Raw genomic sequence first — 18,360 nt, forward strand, 5'->3', positions numbered from 1 at the left:
GTGAGAAAGCTGTGCTTAATGATAATTAAGGGACTTAAAAGTAAAAAGAGATGCTTCATATTGCTTGATTAATTTTAAAAACTAAGTTATAAATGCAGACGCGATTGCTGCCATAAGCGCTCCAGGCAGCAGAATGTTCGTTCTGTACTGCTGAGCTCCGCGCCTCCTCCCTCTCTGTAAAATCCTGGGTTCGGTAAAATGTTTCAGGCATTGATGTGAAGGACAACAGAGCTTTCACTGGCCGATTATCATACTTATCATTATAATCATTATTATTAATAATGATATTAATTTAAGGGTCTAAATATCTAAACATATGTATCTGTATAGCAGGTAATATCACTGTATTCCACTTTCTTTGTAAACACGGAAAAACAGATTCACAACGCAAAGCTGTATCACTGTGTAAAAAAACCCGGTTTGAACACCCTATATTGTAATGAGCTGCTGAGCTAAGAATAGGAATGTTCCTTCTGGCAGAGGGGGTGGAAAGTGCCTGCGGTCATTTAATTAGTATTGCAATTCGCACTGATTCCCTTGCGAAGATATGGACTTAAGAATATTCGTGCCTGGTCAAAAAATGGCATTAAGCACTTAAAATTAATATGGTTAATAATAGTAAACTGTAACATGCTGTAACAAGATCGGCTAAACTGCGAAGAAAATGCTTTCAGAGAAAATGTTTCAGGTGTGAAGAACATAGATCTCCAATGCAATTTCAACCAAACCTGTTCCCACACACCCTCCCCCCACTACCATTAGAATATTCACAAAGCACTGAAATCTTTCGAGCTAATGATCAGGTGACCCGAGAGAGAGCGAGAGAAACACCAAGGGGTGCGGAACCAGTGAACTATTTACATGGAGAACGGGCGATCTCCCCAGACTGTCCGCCGTTTCACTGTTACCTGGATACCTCTTTATTTAGAACTCACTAACACTGATTTTTAGTTTAGAAGGATTCAAGTAGGGTTTTAGATGAAAGGCAGCGAGCTTAATCAAGCCCAAATCATAATTGAACCCATTCAGAGCCTACATTACATTTTAGCGTTTCATTCTGAGCAGAAGACCCTCACACCTGAAGAAGGCTTGCGTTTTCTCTCTTCTCTTTTAAGCATGTGTACAGTGCTGTAATACAATTTGAAATAAAAATTTAAACGGTATCAACTAAACTCCATTAATATAAGTATTGAGTGGTATTAAATGATGATGATGTTATCCGGTCAGTCGGATCTGACTCTCGGCGATTCTATAGGCCATCTCACGCCACACTTTCCGGTCTTGGACTTTCTCTTTCAGCTGTTCTATGCCTAAGCCAGTGTCCGTTTTGATGGCGTCGAGCCATCGCGTTCTTTGACGGCCTCGTCTTCTTGTTCCATTGACCATTCCAAGCATCATTGCTTTCTCCAATGAATCTGATCGCATCACGTGGCCAAAATAAGTGAGCCGGAGTCTGGTCATCTTTCCCTCAAGCGAAATTTCTGGCTTGATGCGCTCCAGAACCTCTTTATTGGTGACCCTTGGTGTCCATGGTATCCGTAACAGTCTTCTCCAGCACCATAGCTCGAAAGCATCCATCCTCTTTCGGTCAGCTTTTTTCAGGGTCCAGCTTTCACACCCATACATTGATATGGGGAACACAACAGCATGGACCATTTTGCATTTGGTTGTGAGGCTGATGTCTTTGCTCTTCCAGATTTGGTGCATGCTCAGCATCACACTACGGCCTAATGCAATTTGTCGCCTGATTTCAGGGCCGCAGTCTCCAGTTCGGTCGATCATGGATCCCAGGAAGCAGAAAACCTTGACGCATTCGATCTCTTCATTATTGATGGTTATTTTGACTGCTCCATTTCCAGCTGTTGTCATGATCTTCGTCTTTTGGATGTTGAGGTGGAGACCCATCTTTTCACTTTCCTTTTTGATTCTTAAAATGAGGTATTTCAGGCCATCTTCCGTTTCCGCCAGTAATGTTGTATCAGCAGCATAGCGGAGATTATTAATGTTTCTGCCTCCAATCTTCACACCAATTTCCGATTCTTCCAGATCTAATTTCCTCATGATCATTTCTGCGTAAAGATTGAAAAGAAAAGGAGACAGAATACAGCCTTGTCGCACACCTTTCTCGATTTTGAACCATTCGGTGTCTCCATGTTGTGTTCGAACAGTTGCTTCTTGATCTTTATAAAAGGATCTTATCAGCTGGATCAAGTGTGCTGGCACTCCCAGTTCTTGCAGGGCCTTCCATAGCTTATCGTGTTCGATTCAGTCGAATGCCTTACTGTAGTCGATGAAGCAAATGTAGATGTTTTTCTGATGTTCATGACATTTCTCCATAATCCACCGCAGATTTGTGATATGGTCACGGGTACCACGACCTTGTTTGAACCCTGCTTGCGAGTCAGGTAGTTCTGCTTCAATGATTGGGCGCAGACGCTGCTGTATGATCTTCAGAAGGACTTTGCTCGCATGAGGAATCAGGGCTATTGTACAGTAGTTGCAACAGTCCCTTGCGTCACCTTTCTTAGGCAGTGGGATGAATACTGATCTCTTCCAATCCTTTGGCCACCTGCTGGTTTCCCAGATCTTCTGGCAGATCGCTTTGATAGCCACTGGTGGAACAGGCCTCAACATTTCTGCTGGGATGCAGTCAATACCAGGTGCCTTGTTGTTTGGTAACTGCTTCAGCGCCCATACGACGTCCTCATCCAGGATAGCTGGCTCCATTTCCACTGGGTCATCGTGGGTGGCTCAGGGTCGCAAGTGCTTGCATACAACTCTTCCGTGTATTCTCTCCATCTGCTTCTGATGCATTGCTGGCCAGTCAGGACCTTCCCGTTCTTGTCTTTGATTGCTCCTTTGTGGGCAGTGAAAGAAGTTCGAATTTTCTTGACCTGCGCAAAGAGATTTCTGGTGTGACCTTTTCGACAGTCCTCCTCCATTTGCTTGCATCGCTGATCCCAGTATGCTTCTTTGTCCTTCCTTGCTGCCTTTTGAAATTCTGCATTTAGCCTCCTAGCTTCGTCTCGGTCCCCAACGGCTTTGGCTGCTCTTCTTTGATCGGCGATTTTGATGGTTTCTGCCGACGGCCACTTGCTCCTTTTCTCTAATTTCTTGTATGGTATATGTTCCTGTGCTGTTTTGATAATCGTGGATTGGAATTCCTGCCACAATTCGTCCGGCTGTTTGTCTTCATTGCCAAGCAGTTCGAATCTGTTCTTCACTGCGACTGCGTATGAAACAGGTACCTTGGAGACATCAAAACGCTTTGATGGAGCATTCTTTTTGATGTTGCAGAATTTCACCTTGATGGTGGGTAAAAGCAGTTTGTGGTCGGAACCGCAGTCAGCACCAGGGAACGTTTTGATGGCGAGGACTGAACTTTTCCAGCGTTGACTGCAAAGAATGTAATCTATCTGATTGCGATGCTGTCCATTGGGGGCTATCCAGGTGTACAGACGGCATTTTGGTTGCATGAACCATGTATTTGAGACCCTGAGATGGTTTTCATGGCAGAATTGGACCAAACGATCACCAGCTTCATTCCTTTCACCCAATCCACACCTATGATGTTCGCCTCTTCCTGACTGCCGACCTTCGCGTTGAAATCACCCATGATATAAATTATATCCTTTTTGGGCATTTGTTCCAGTGCTTCCTCGATTTTGGCATAAAATTGTTCTCTTTCATCTTCTGGAACATCTGTTGTTGGAGCATAGACTTGTAAAACCATGACATTTAGCGGTTTTCCACAGATACGGATGGCCATTATGCGGTCGCTGATGGTGGTGTAGCTCTCGACTGCATGGGCTATGTTCTTGTGTGCTATGAGAGCCACTCCGTTTCTTCTAAGTTCTTGATGCCCAGAATAATACACTGAAAAGTCGTCCAATTTGAAGTGGCCGTTATCTTTCCAGTGTAATTCACTAATACCAAGCAAATCTATGTTGAGTCTGATCATTTCTCGCTTGATGATGTCTAGTTTCCCTTGACTCATTCCGCGGACGTTCCATGTTGAGATCTTGTGCGTTTTTGTGCAGCGCAGATTCTTTCTTTCATCGCAGGCAGCATCAACATCTGGGCTTCCCGAAGGATTTCCCCCATTTGCGTCATAAAATCCCGGATTACTCGCAAATGATCTTTGCTCTTCCCCAGTCACTTTTTGGATACCTGCTGGCCTGGGGGGTCTACCATTGGGTACCATATTTGAAACATGTGAGAGATTTTCCATGAATTTTCATGGCGATGGTTTTCTAGGGTAGGTCGCCAGGTCTTTCCCCAACCCTCCCCATTTGTCCAGGCTTGAGACCGGCATACAGGAGTAACCCTGCATGGCTGGGTTGGTATTAAATAAATACAGCTTTTTAGTATAGATTACACGTTTCTAAAATGTATTTAAAAAATAAAAACGATTACAATCTAATCTTTCCACGTTTGATCCCAAAATCCCAAGAAAAATAAATCTAAACGGGGAGAAAGCTATGCTGAAAGTTTATTAAGATACTTAGAAGACAAAGATAACAATTTATGTTGCATTTGTCTGATTGTGAATCAAAAAATACATTTAATTAAACACGCGTTTGCAATTTAAATCAAAATGCGATTTAAATCAATATAAATGTTTATATTGTAACACATACTGTACAGCCTCCATTTCTCTAGAAAAATTTAAAAAATCGTTTGCGCAGCCTAAGAGGGAGGGTCTGCTCTCAGTGACAGCTGAACCTTCCTTCATACACTCAAGTGAAAAATTAATAATGCCAATGTAAATGTCGTATTTACAATTTGTTGATAATAGAAATGTTAAGTTCTCTAAAGCTTTGTGATAGTTTACCCAGGCAGCAAAAGATCAGCTACACTGGGAAGATGCGACACCGAAGATATGATTAATAACCTTTTAAATCTGAAGGGAGATCTAAAGGGATCCCCCCACACACACACACACGATAGAAGCAGGAAGCAGAAGCAGGGACCGTTGTCAGAAGGAAAGAAGGTGACTATTCATTGTTATTAAAAATGACTTAAATTCGATCATGTTGTGATATTTAGAAATATAAAAAGTCAATTAATTGTCCATAATATTGCTATTTTATTTTTTTAAAGAAAAGTTTGTTAAAAGAAAAGTCATGGCACCAGCTGGATTTAAACACCTAACCTCTGGTTCAGAAGTCAGGAACATACCACAGTACCACCCGCAAAGTCATGTGAGGAGAGGTGAAACAGCCCTACACATACAGAATCAACAGACATTGTACAGCGTGTACTATTGTGTTGCAGTATATGAATATAATGATATCGTTATTAATTTCTTTAGATACGCAATTCCATATTATATTAATAGAAAAGCTTAAAACTACCACTTTTTATACACGTCATTTCACATGTTAGTTAAAGACTTCGATGCTTAAAATGTTTAGGGAGAAATGGAATACTGGTGTGTATTTTTTCTTTAAAGTACCGAGACCAGCCATATACTGTAATACTGTATGTTTATGTTCCAAAATTAATATCAGTTATGGCCTTCACACGCGTTATGCTCCTATTCTTTTTATGCTCAGCTACTAAGATTTCCCTTCAGTGGTAAAATTCCATTTAAATATTCAATACTTAAACGGGCACAGTAAAGACATTTAAATCTTTCTACGACCGACCAATGCACCACGAGTGCCCCTGTCAGTCAACCAATCACGTACTGCGGTATTGCGCGTCATCGCGCGGCACGATGCGCGATGCCGTAGCCAATTACCTGCGGTACATGTCTGTGCTGCGCACTTTGACTGGCTGCATCTGTATGTGTGCGTAACTGTCAGAATTGTTGGGCAGTCCCCCTCAGTTTCTCAAATAACAGAAATAGAAAAACAGAAGCACAGTCACCCATAGTACGCAGTTTTGTTCTGGGGACCTGCAGCAGATTAAATTGACCTGATCTTAAAGACTGGGGTGAAGTCTGAAAAAGTGTGGGACCTTTACCTTTTAGAACCTTTAAAACCAGGAGAAAACTCTAAAGTCCACTCTCTGGTGGATGGGGGGCCTTGCTAGAAGCCTTGCTAGAATAGGTGTGATGGGGTCTGACTTGGTGTGGTGTGTACTCTGGCAGTGCTGTTCTGGAGAATTTGTGATTTTAACTAATGATCTTGAGGGCAGCCCACAAAGAAGAGCATTACAGTAGTCCCTGTGAGATGAGATGAAGACACGAATAAACTTTTCAGCGTCGGCAAAATTCAGAGAAGGCATTTGCCAGGAGATATTTTTCAAATGGAAATTTGAGATCTTATAGATGTTTTTTATATGATGTGAAAATTAGAGAGAAGCTTTGAACTTCTCACACAAACTTCTGGCCGCTGAGGACGGGGGATAACATTTCCATCAATGATGGGACTGCAGTTACTAGTGGTGGTGATCTGGTGAGGTGTTCCTGTCAGTATGGCCTCTGTTTTGGTACTATTATGCATGAGAAAATTGTGGCTCATCCATATTCTGATCTCCTCTAGACAGCTGTTTAAATTTTCCAAGGCAGCAGACACGTCAGGGTTGGTGTTAATATACAGCTTATATTAATTTCATCAGCATAGCTGTGAAAGGTGATGTCCCTAAGCTTCATGATCTGACCCAGAGGTAGCTTGTAAATGAGGAACAAGAGGGACCCCCAATACTGACCCCTGGGAGACTCCGCAAGTCACTGGAGACATCTGTGATCTTGTTTCCCCAATAAAGATGAACTGCTGCCTGTTAGAAAGATAGGAGGAAAACCATTTCAGAGCTGTGCCTTGCAGTCCAGCATAGTCCCTCAGACTCTGAAGAAGAATATTGTGGTCCACAGTGTCAAAGGCTGCTGAGAGATTATGTAGGACAAGACTGGATGGAAACCCAGGCTCAATAGCCATTCGTAGTCCTTGGGAACTTTCACAAGGGCAGACTCTGTGTTGTGTAAGGGTTGGAAACCTGACTGGGATTTTTAAAAGAGTTGGTGGGAACTCATGTGGAACTGTGGCTGTGTAGCTACTGCCTTCTCAAAAACCTCTGAGATGGTTGGGAATAGGCCTGTAGGTGGAAAGCAGGTTGGAGTCAAGGTTAGATTTCTTTAAGAGGGGAGTAACAACAGCTGTTTTTGAGCAGAGGTGGTGCTATACCATCTCAAGGAATTTAATAATCAGGTCTGTGATAAACTCAGTCAGATTGGGTAAGCGGGCTTTGAACAGAGAAATAGGATCCAAGGAGCATGTAGATGTTTTCATTTTAGAAATAGTGGTCTACAGTGCAAAAGGAGAGACTCCGTTAAAGTTGGCAAAGGGCTAGGTAGCACTTTTCAGTGCTATAGAGATTGCTGTAGAGATTACTGAAGGAACAGGATTGAGAAACTGGTTTATAGCTGAAAAAAGAGCCCTGGGACTACTACTTATCTTCATTTAATAGTGATTCAAAATATTTCCTACCTGCTGCTTTTAAGCCAATTGCATAGTGGAACTGGTGGACCTTAAGGGCAAGCACAGTTAGGCCCAATTTCCTGCAGACTCCAGCCTTGAACCTTCCAAAGACAAAGTTCTTCCTTAAAACACAGAGAGGAGTGTCTGAAGGACACTGTGTTTTCTCAGGGGCCAGCGTTCATTCTAAACATACGACAGGGCAGGGCTGAAACTGACTAATAGAAAGAGACTTGAGGTTGCAAAATTTCATAGAACATTTAACACAGATTTGAGTGAGCTCTTAAATAAGGTTGTTTTATGATCAGATACTCCATGTTAAAAAAAAAAATCAAGATCTGAAAATCTGTTATAACTAGGTCAGGCATGTGCCCTCTGTTGTGGGTAGGTGCATTAACATGCTGTGTCATATTAAAACAATCCAGAAAATTTAAAAACTCTGCAGCTAGGGAATTCTCAGAATTGTCAACACGGATGTTAAAGGCACATTCTCTGCTTACACCCACCTCATCTGCATGGTGGCTTGATGTGCTGCTCGACACACTAACCCAGACTCCATTCCAGCCTCTGCACATGACAGACCTTCATTCACTCTCAGAACTGCATACCCATTGGGTTACTGCTTCCCCAGATGTGTCCCCCATGTTCCTGTGGTGCAGGACTACACTTGGTGCTTCTGGCTCTCTGGTGTTACACACCAACACCCTGTTCCTTCCAAAGTCAACCTCCTGGGTTTCACATTCGATCCTCCTCTCTTCAACTTAAGTGAACATGTTTTTCCCCATTCGGACTCTGAGCTGTAACTCAGACCGTTTAGAACAATCCAGCAGGTCCAGACTGGAGCTTGGATACAGTTTCCTCTGTCTTTGAGAGTGTGAGCCATTGCTCCCTACAGGGGGCAGTAGTTCAGTCTTCTAGAGGCAAGGCTACATCACAGTCACTGTTTCAGTACCTTGTTTAATTTCTTTGCTGTGGTTAGGGGATTCTTGCAGTTAGTCACTGAGCGAACCTTAATTTAGATCCGTTTTAGGGCAACTTTAAAATCGTATCTTGTCTCAATATTGGGTGGCCAGTAATTTTAGCTGTCTTGCTACATAAACTTAGATAAATTAATCATGTCTGTTGAAATATAGCTAGCTGTTTAAATTAAGTCAAACTGTTAGCAAAAGAAAAAAAGTCAGATACAGATCCAGCCATTCAAAATGCATGGAGTACGCTGCGTTAAAACGCGGTAGGTGTGGCGCATCATACCGCATTATACTGCATTTTAATTGAAATATGATAATAGTATCCAGAAGCACCTTGTAAAACCGCCAGGTGGAGATAATAAAGCTTAACTTCTCATGTACAGCATTTGAGCTGTCGCCAGAAAACGCCAATCTTTTTCCAATTAAGAATTTAAGTTGTATACTTTTTAGACTTTTAATAATTTTAAACTGTGTATTACAGCATGTTAATCATTAAACATTAAAAAGTTGGTATATTTTATAAAAGCAAGATTGCTCAGTTGGACAAAAGTACAAAACCTTCCACCTTTATCATAAATAATGTAATTATTCCTAAATATTTTACGCATCAAAGTCTTTAACTTGGTAACTTAGTGGGTTCTGGTTCTAACATGCTTGTTCTAACATTATTAAGCTTATATTGTGTACTTCATAAAAAGTTATAATGTGTTATCCTTTTCTAAGAATAAGTAGTAAGAACACCACTTACTGTAAAAAGATAGATGTTGTAGTGTTTAAAATCTCTTGATAGTTATATTAATATGGAATCGTGTAACTAAGCAGCTAAAGTATCACAAGTGGGCGTTTTGGAAACATTTTGACATTCATTTCTTTTTTAAAAAAAACTTCTATTGTCCTTGTAATGAGCACTTTAATGTAGCGAACTGCACACAGACAGTTCAAAGTGCGATCAGAGCCGAATGCATAAAAATAGTGCACTATTATAGATTATTGTGAACATGATCTTTCTCTTTCAGTTTTACACCCGAATTGAGAAAATCTATATTTTATCTTAATCCAAATGTCATCAAACAGTAATCAGCCAACAATTTAACTTGGAATTTAAAAAAGAAATTAACTGAACGGTATAGTACACCACCTGGGATTGAACCCAGTCCATCAGTGTTATTCAACAGGGAACCAGCTGGCTGGGCTAAAGGAGACCTCAGTCCGGGCTCCTGTTTGCTCTGGGAAGTTGTGTCTGGCAACATTGGTTCTGGCGTGTTTATCTGAATGATTTATTATACGTGATGGTTTTGTGTTTAAGCATTTCTTAATGGAAATTTTTAAGTTAAACAAGGGAGGGGAAATGGTTATTTTTTTTTACAATTGCCAGTAATCACAGAACAGCCTATCAACACGATGGGCAAACAATTAAAAAAAAAAACTAAAAAATAAGATACAATGACGTGTCCCTACCTAACATCGCATAACTTTAAAAGCTGTGAAAAACTGGTTTAGATAGTTAAAAAGTACATTTTGTATTCAGTTTGCTTCTGTGTGTTAGCTGGTGGGCAAACGTTCGAGGTGACATTTCTTCCACAAGGAGTGTGCCTTCAAAGCAGAGAAGACGGCACCAAACATTTTCAGCTCTGTATGTCGCTCAAGCCATTTCTCTTTGACACTTTCTTTAGTCATAGAGGTGGGAAGATGCCTCCCCCCTCCCCGTTCCCTCTTCCTGCCTCACCTGTTCCTATTTTGAACCATTGTGTGTCCGAATCGCAGCGGGTGAGAGAGAGTAGGGAGAGACAGAAAAAAGAGAACCCTGGTTTTTTGATAGTCAGATTTAACGCATGTTTGAACACATTTCAAATTAATGTTTTTACAAGATGTAGAAGTGCAACAATTTATCACAATGTGATTTTTAATACAAATTATTGATTACTTATAGTTTATACGCATGACGCCTGACTTTATTTAGATGTATATAAAATATTGAACTGCAATATAACAGTCAGAAATACAATCTGCGCCGCCTCTTCTCTGACTGAGCTCAGTGGGCAGGGCACTGTTATCTCAATCACCTGTCTAATTCGTTTCACACCACAGGAAGACAGGAGAATGTGATTGTACTGTATCTGTACGAAATTTACAAAATTAAACTGTTTAAAATGTAAAAAAAACTTACAGCTTACACAGAGATCCTAAGATGATCACAAGGAAGTGTATTGCATGTCTAATGGTGCCGTATTTAAAACAATCATTAAAAAAATTAAAAAAGGTTTCACAACCCAAAGTAAGGCTAGGAAAAAAAATGGCGTTAAAACAACAAAGTGAAGGCTGTGAAAACATTCACTTTGTACTTTCAACATAAAGCAAGTGTTCTCGGAACTCTAGGAGGTGTCGTGAAAACGCTACAGGTGTGCCAAAATAGTTTGGGGGGTTATACAAGAAAATACAATTGTTTAATGAGAAACACAACAAACAACAAAGTAGTCCACACAGAAATATTCCTGTATATTCTCTCATAAACTGAAATCAGGTCTCAGTGGGGAGATACAATTAATCCATGTTTCCCAGTATTTGCTAAACCTCTCTGCCTGTGACCTGAGAGAAAAAGTGATCTTTTCCATTGTATAGATTTCATTCACAACATGAGCCCATTGTTCATGTGTTGGAGATTCTTTTATAAGCCATTTTCTTGTGTCTGCTTTTCTACTAGCTGCTAGAAGAATCCCCAATATGTATCTATCCTTTACTTCAATATCACCAAAGTCAAAATTAGCCAAATACATAACAATTTCCAGTATTGGTGTATTTTTGGGCATGACCAGAATACAGAATGTGTGAGTGAGTAGCATCTTGCTCTCCACATAACCTCCTACACTGTGAACTGCTGCCTTTTTGTTTGGCTTGGATTTTAGGGCTGATAAAAATACTGGTCAGATTCTTCCACCAGACGTCTCTCCAAGTCTGTGAACTTGTGGAGCCCTGTTGAAATCTACACGTATAATTCCACTGATCTACAGAAATTGTTGTGTTGGTTTCTTTTTCCCATTTTATTTTAATATATTCTGTTGAGTCTTTTTTCATATATTCAATACTATTGTATAGGTTTAATATTATTTTTTCAAATTACTCATAGTACATATTGCCATAATCCCTTTCGTAGCCCAAATCCTAAATCGTGTGTCAGATTTCCCAGAAGGGAAATCCACCTTAATATTTTAATCTCTCTCTCCAAGTCACAGGCTTTTATTACCTTAAACCAATCTTTAATTGGTAAAATTATCCAGGGTATAGCTGTTTTATATGTAGTTTCTGCCAATGATCTATCTCCCAGGACTGTCTGTATTGGAAATTCACATATAATCCAAGACTCCATCTCCTTCCATTTTGCAGTATAATATCTATCACACCAGCAAATTAAGCTGCTTAATTTAATATCTATCACACTGAGCTGCTTAGTAATATGGCTTTAGGCAAGGCAGGGCTAAACCACCTTTCTCCTTGGTCAGTTGTAGTGTTTTTAATTTAATTCTTGGCTTCCTTCTATTCCAAATGAATCTTGAAATAATTTTATCCCATTAAACTGTTCATTAAACTGTTCTGGTGAGATTTCCACTGGAAGAGACTGAAAAAGATATAGTAATTGTGGCAGAATATTAATTTTAATAACTTCCTCTCTAGATCCCAGTGAAAAAGGCAGCAAACTCCAGCCAGCCAGGTCATCTTTTATTTTACGTGTTAAAGGGCTGAAATTTAAATTAGATAATTTTGATAAATCTTTTGGTAAACATATTCCCAAATATGTAATAGATGGTGATAGCCAGTTTAACTTTAATTTTTTTACTTGATCTGTGGGATTATAATTATACCGGTGGATTCTTACTGACATTTCTGTGGACAGTTATTCTACAGCAGTCTGACTGTTTCACACTTACAGACACATGGTCCCCTGACCAGTTGTTGGAAGACAGTTTTCTGGGTGACCATTGAAACAACAGAGGCTGACTCTTCCAGGGTCAGTCCTTCATCTGCTGTCTGGAGACAGGGGCCGATCCTCTGTTGTACAAGTGGAATCAGAGCGAGACGCAGGAGAGGAAAGATGAGGAAGGAAAAGAGCTGCCACAGCATTGCAGTGGGTTGAGGTCTGGATTTTGACCCATTGTCAAGGGCAGGAGAGTCTCTGAAAAATGAGTTGTAAACTACCTTTTAACCCAGGAAATCACAGCTCGTGACTGGCTGTGATGTCATCAGGTCGTAGCGGCAAAGCTTATTAATAAGACAGAATTAAGTGTTGCTGTGCTTTCCTAAATGAGGCTCCATCTCTCTTCCTCATCTCTGCGGTGCAGCCACAGAGAAGCTATTCATGTAGTTCTGATTTAAAGTGTTTTCTCTCCGATAAGGAGCAGCTCCCAAATTGGGATTCATCCAGCCATGCCTGGCTATCATGATCAATGGCCATTCCTGGCACCATGTGATTCCATGTGATTCTTGGGAACATCTGGATTGCAGTCCTAGATGTCAGAGGTCATTGTGACTCATCTCTCACCTTGACCAAACAATCAGGAACCTGCAGGATGTGGGAACCCCACGTGGGTCTCAATTCCCCACTAAGCTTTCGACCAGTCATCACCTGTCTTGGTCCTGGTTTAAGAGACGCTGCACAGCTCAGAAACTTTGCCTCTCCGGCCACTTTTCACACCCTCAGAGACAATCACGTGATGGCCAGGTTGTCTGTATAGGGACTGGAACCTTGTTTCAGCAAAGTGTCGGCCCAGGGAATGCCCGTACGCAAATTGCTAGCCAACGCCAACGTGGACACTTCGCTTGATTGCTGGAGTTTACGTTTGGACTCTTGTAGACAACCTGAATAAGTTTTATTCAGCAGTAGCGCTACGCCGGAAGCAAACCAAGTTTCTTCCCCCTAAAGAGTGACTTGCTCTGACCCGCGGCCACCCTCTGTGCACAGAGACTTTCTACTAGTCAGCCGGACTACTAGTAAGTCCCTGAGAGAGACACTGTCGCGCGTCGCTCTCCTCCTAATTTCTCTAACTGGGAACTGCATCAGGACTGGCACCGAGCCAGAGTGTGCCGACTGGACAGAGCCTGCCAGCTGGTCTTCGGTGTCCGAGCCGAGAAATACGAATCCATTTGTGGATAAGTAACCCAATGTTCTACACTGCATCTCGAGAATTCAGTTGTTACCTCAACACAAGTTTATATCAATTTAATTCATATGAGTAATGTATTTACTTTTGAGTAGCTAATGTAGAATTCATATTCATGAGACTGATTAACGCTCTTTCTGCTTGAGGCCTGCTGTCTTTGTGAAGACCTGAGTGAAATAATGGTTTAGTTCATCATCCATTTCCCTCTCCTTGTCTAGACGTTTCCCATTACTGTTGCAGATATATTTTATGTCATCCTCAACCGATTAAGTCTTAGAAGCTTTAATGCAAATGTGCTTATTGCCTAAATAATGTCAGTACTTACCTGTACTAATGTCTAAACACTGTCGACTGGAGTGAATCTCTGTTATTGTTCCACTGCTGTCCCAGTGACTGGAGTGCAGAGAGTGAAGAGCCAGGGTGTGTGAGACTGTCTCTGGGGAAGGAGTGTGTGAGGAGAGCTGAGGGAGAGTGTGAAGAGTCACTCCTGTGGTGAGAGCTGTGCTCACTCCCCTGACTCCTCCTTCACACACTCTTCTCTGTTCCCTCCTTTCAGGGGAAGATCCCCATTCAGGGAAATGGCTCCTTGTGTCTGAGAGTTCCTGCACAGCAGCCACTGGAAACACAGCTGAGAGAAATGGGCCTCAGTCTGTCTCCTCCTCTCTTTCAGATTCTGTCAGTGGATACAGCCCTCTGAACAGTGGAAACGCAAAGCCATTTCATTCCTGCTGGATCTGTTTCTGCAAGGAGCAGAGTGGGAGACACAGACAGGAGAGAAGGTCTTGGAATTGTTATCATCAGTGTGCAGCTACACTGACTTTCCTTTCGATGATTTTTACAATAAGGAGCTTCAGTGTGATTTCCTGCTGGATCTATATACCGGTGTGAAGGACTATGAGTCTCAAACAGGCAGGACTGTTCTCCCAGCACTCCAGCCAGTTTTCCAGTCAGCTCCTGCAGTCTGGGCTATAAACCTCTCTGAGAGAAAGGCCTCCCTCTTCCTTGAAGTGCTGAAACTCCACACAGTCAGGAAACCAGTAGAGCTGAAGGGCTGGTCAGCTGAAGAGAGTGAAGTGAGGAGTTTCCTTCAGTGCCTGCCCTATATTTCCCAGCTGAGGTAAGTGTGTGTGTACAGTCAGTCCTCTCTCAGTGTGTCTCTGCTGTGTTGCTCTGTGCTGTAAGGGAGCCTGTTCACTGGGAGACTGTAATGGGTGGTTAATGTTCAGACAGTTGAGTGTGAACAGTGACAGCAGACTGTGTTTTGTTTGTTTTTATGGTCAGTCCCTCAGTCCGTTAGTCCCTGCTGTGTTCTGTGTCAGGGCAGATTGTTCATGAGAATATAAGGGTTACAAATAACAGGAGGCTGCCTGGAACAGGTGGCGCATTTAGTTGCTTGTATATCATTTATCTAATGATTTCATCAAGCCCTGTTTTTAAAGATTGTAGGGAGTCAGTTTGTCTGAATAAATACAGCTGGGGATTTTGTCACAGACCCTCACAGCCCTTTCTTTCCAGGTATCTGACAAAATACTACACACATAAACCAAGACGTGACATTAATTCGTAATTAGTAGCTTTGTGTTTGCAATGATCAAGGACCCATGGGATCAGTACTTAACGCTGAACCCCAGAATCCCTGTCTGTGACACTCTGCCATGGGTACGCTCACTATAGAGTCTGAAATGTTCGCACAGAGAACAATAAACAATGTCATACCTAAGCTCTCTTCATGTAGGCCAGGGCAATGGACTCATTCTTCTGAACTGAAGAACTGAGGTGCCCCAATAGAGCAAGATTTATGGTTGGATCCCACCTCTGGCAAAACTGCTCCCACTTTTCAGAAGCAGTCTCTGATCACATGGCTCCACTTTCAGTTTAATTACAGTATCTCTGGCCTGTTCAGTAACTCAGCTGTAGGTTATGGAACAAGGACGCAGGTAAGTTGCTGTGAACCTTCTGCTTCAGTCACCCCACTGGCTTCTCTGATTTCAACAAGAGTTGACAGGCAACATCGATCACACTCAGCCTGTGTCTTTCCAGTTTCAGTCCTTTAATCTCCTGAATTTACTTTTAGTGTCTTCACTTATTTAGCTCTGTGAATTTGTTTAGACAGTGGTGACAGATTTTGTTATAAAAATTTACCTCTACCATTACCTGTACATTTACCTCTTCAGTAAACAGATCACAATAATAATACTGTAAGAAGACAGATAATTTTATTTGCCAAGAGACAGACATTTGGTCTGAAGTTAGAAGTAATTGTTCTCTCCAAACACAAACGGTTTATACAAATGGTACATTGAACTTCACACACAAGACATATTCAGGTGCTCGCATATATAGTCATATTTTACAGTTATGAAATGCAAAAGAAAAAAAAATCCTCTTCCAAGAAAATCTCCTCCCACTCCCCCCTCTCCAGGTTTCCTGCGGAGTCACCTCAGAATTGAAGCCTCATGGGTAGAGCTGGTAGAGGAGCTGTGTGATACAGATCTGACTGTGAGATACAGACTTGACTGTGAGATACAGACTTGACTGTGTGATACAGACTTGACTGTGAGATACAGACTTGACTGTGAGATACAGACTTGACTGTGTGATACAGACTTGACTGTGAGATACAGATCTGACTGTGAGATACAGACTTGACTGTGAGATACAGATCTGACTGCGTGATAAAGTCTGGACTTACGATGAGGAACTGAATGTGGTGAATTTAGTCTGTTTTTCACCCCACGCCTCGGTCTGCACAGTGCGCTCCTCCACCTCGTTTATCCTTTTATTCATTCTGCTCAATTCTTCAGGACAATCTTATTGATCTGAAGTCTGTCAGTTCAGTGAAGATGTTTTCGACTGTAAACTGACTGAACTTGCGGTCTGGCGCCTTGCAGACTGTTGAGCTGGGGGAGAACTACTCCGGTCTCCCTGTTCCTCTTCAGTTTCCTTTCTCACTAAGCTTTGGGTGTTTCTACATCCTTTGCCTTGTTCTTCCATTATTACCCAACACTTAGTATCTGTTTTAAATTGTATTATGTACAGTTCTGGAATGGTTGTTGTTTTATTAAACGACCGAGAGTGAGAGAAGCAGCCATTGCTGCTGGTGACGTCACTGGAAGCCCCCGGGGAAATTTTTTAGTTTCTTGATTCTCTGCGACTGTAAGAATAACGAAAATCCTAATAAGGAGTTGTTTTTTTCTGCCCAACCTTGACTGAAAACTAATGGTTCGTTTTAGGGATTAGGAAATCTATGTTAAAAGTAGGAAGTTTGTCTGTCACTGTGTATAAAAAGCGCTGAGCAACGTCTTTTGGAGAGACTAGCTTTTGCAAGCTGCTCTCCCGTGTGCACGCGAAATAAACAGCTCTTCTTTCACCAACATCCGCACTCTGACATTTTAGTGTTTCTGCAGCTCCATACATTGATCTCAAACATGGTTTGGTAGGGTAAACGCCCTCATGTAATGTTCTTACGCGTCAATGTGACAAGCTCTCAGGATGCCTGTCAGTGCCTAATTTTAACTCTCAGATTGGTTGGACTCTACTGACATGGTTTTCTGGAAAGCTCTTGATGACAGTTTGGTTCACCCATGCAGATTACAAGACTTGATTTACATTTCCTCAAAAATAAGCGTAAATTAAATAAATTTAAGTAAATACATTTGTCCCTATAGTTTCTTTATTGCTAAAGATCTGGAGATTATCAGAACATCTGACCAGCTGAGCTCTTAAACAGCATACCTAGTCCCCTGTCTTCGATAATTATGCCTTACTCACTGATAATCAACCTGTTTCATTTCCTGCATGGGAGATTAGAGCCCTGCACGCTTCATCTGATAGCACTGAACACTGTGAAAAGAATGAATATCCATAAGGATTAGTATAATTGGCTTCAGATACTGTACATTTCCAAAATAGAGTTCAGACAGAGGTATATGTGCTATATATACTGTAGCATTCCTCTCTCTCCAGGTGACTTTACCCCTTTCTCCTCTTTTCCCCTTTTCCTGCTTTTTTACCACATGGAAAGTTTGAGAGACCCCAGCTCCTTCTCTTTCTCCCTGTTCTCTGAAGGAGAGGAGCTCCCTCCTGGATTAGCTTTCCCAAGGGCAGTGAAAGCTTCCCTGTGTGTCTCCTTACTTCTGTCTCCCCACACTGATACAGAGACCTTGTCTCTACGGTACACTTAAAGTGCCCATTAAAACAGTAAATAGAAAGTGTCACCAACTCCTTTCGATCCATCATAGTCATTCTCTGCTTCAGAACAGGTTTTTCCCCACACACTGAGCATGCATTTCAAGGTAAAGATCGAAGCTTTGGGCAGAATTCTGTCTATATGTATTCGGCGCTTCAGGAAAAGGTTAAAGACCCAAAACCCAGACAACAGACAACACCTTTTTTACTCCCCTCCCGTGCGGGGGTCCATTTGTGGAGGTGGGTGTGTCCCTAAATTGGCTCTCTCTGTGGATGGGTTGAAGAGAGCGGTCTGGGTTTAAAATGCTGGTACAGAACGTCCGGAGAGAGAGGTAGGAGAGAGGTGTGGAATAAACTACGGCGAATTTTGGTGAGCCTGATGTTGGTTTGTAGTTTTTGGTAAACGCGAGATCTGTCGGGTTTGTTTATTTGGCTGTGGTGTTGGATTGGGATTGTTGTGGCTCTTGTGTTTTTTTTGTTTTCTGTTACAGCTCAGTTTAGTGTAAGAAGTTAGCTGGTGGAAGACGTTGCTTTGGCTTTGCCACCCCCTTTCTCGGGAGACGGGTTTAGAGGGTTGTAGAAAAGTGTAGTGTTTTTTCTTGTTTTTATATTTCCATCCGTTTAATCCCT

The 18,360-nt window shown here is 41.7% G+C and overlaps 1 protein-coding gene across 4 annotated transcripts in view; it reads left to right on the plus strand.

Moving 5' to 3' along the window:
* Window positions 1-18,360, plus strand: part of LOC148839822 (uncharacterized) — a 191,278-nt gene that overhangs the window by 77,707 nt on the left and 95,211 nt on the right. For all 4 annotated transcript variants that reach the window (XM_088909656.1, XM_088909659.1, XM_088909657.1 and 1 more), the window contains exon 18: window positions 14,213-14,659. In XM_088909656.1, coding sequence (XP_088765782.1) covers window positions 14,213-14,659 — 447 coding nt within the window. The remainder of the gene's footprint in view (window positions 1-14,212; window positions 14,660-18,360) is intronic.

The sequence above is a fragment of the Atractosteus spatula genome, chromosome 2, assembly GCF_055471065.1.
Source record: "Atractosteus spatula isolate fAtrSpa1 chromosome 2, fAtrSpa1.hap1, whole genome shotgun sequence".
NCBI classification, from domain to species: domain Eukaryota; kingdom Metazoa; phylum Chordata; class Actinopteri; order Semionotiformes; family Lepisosteidae; genus Atractosteus; species Atractosteus spatula.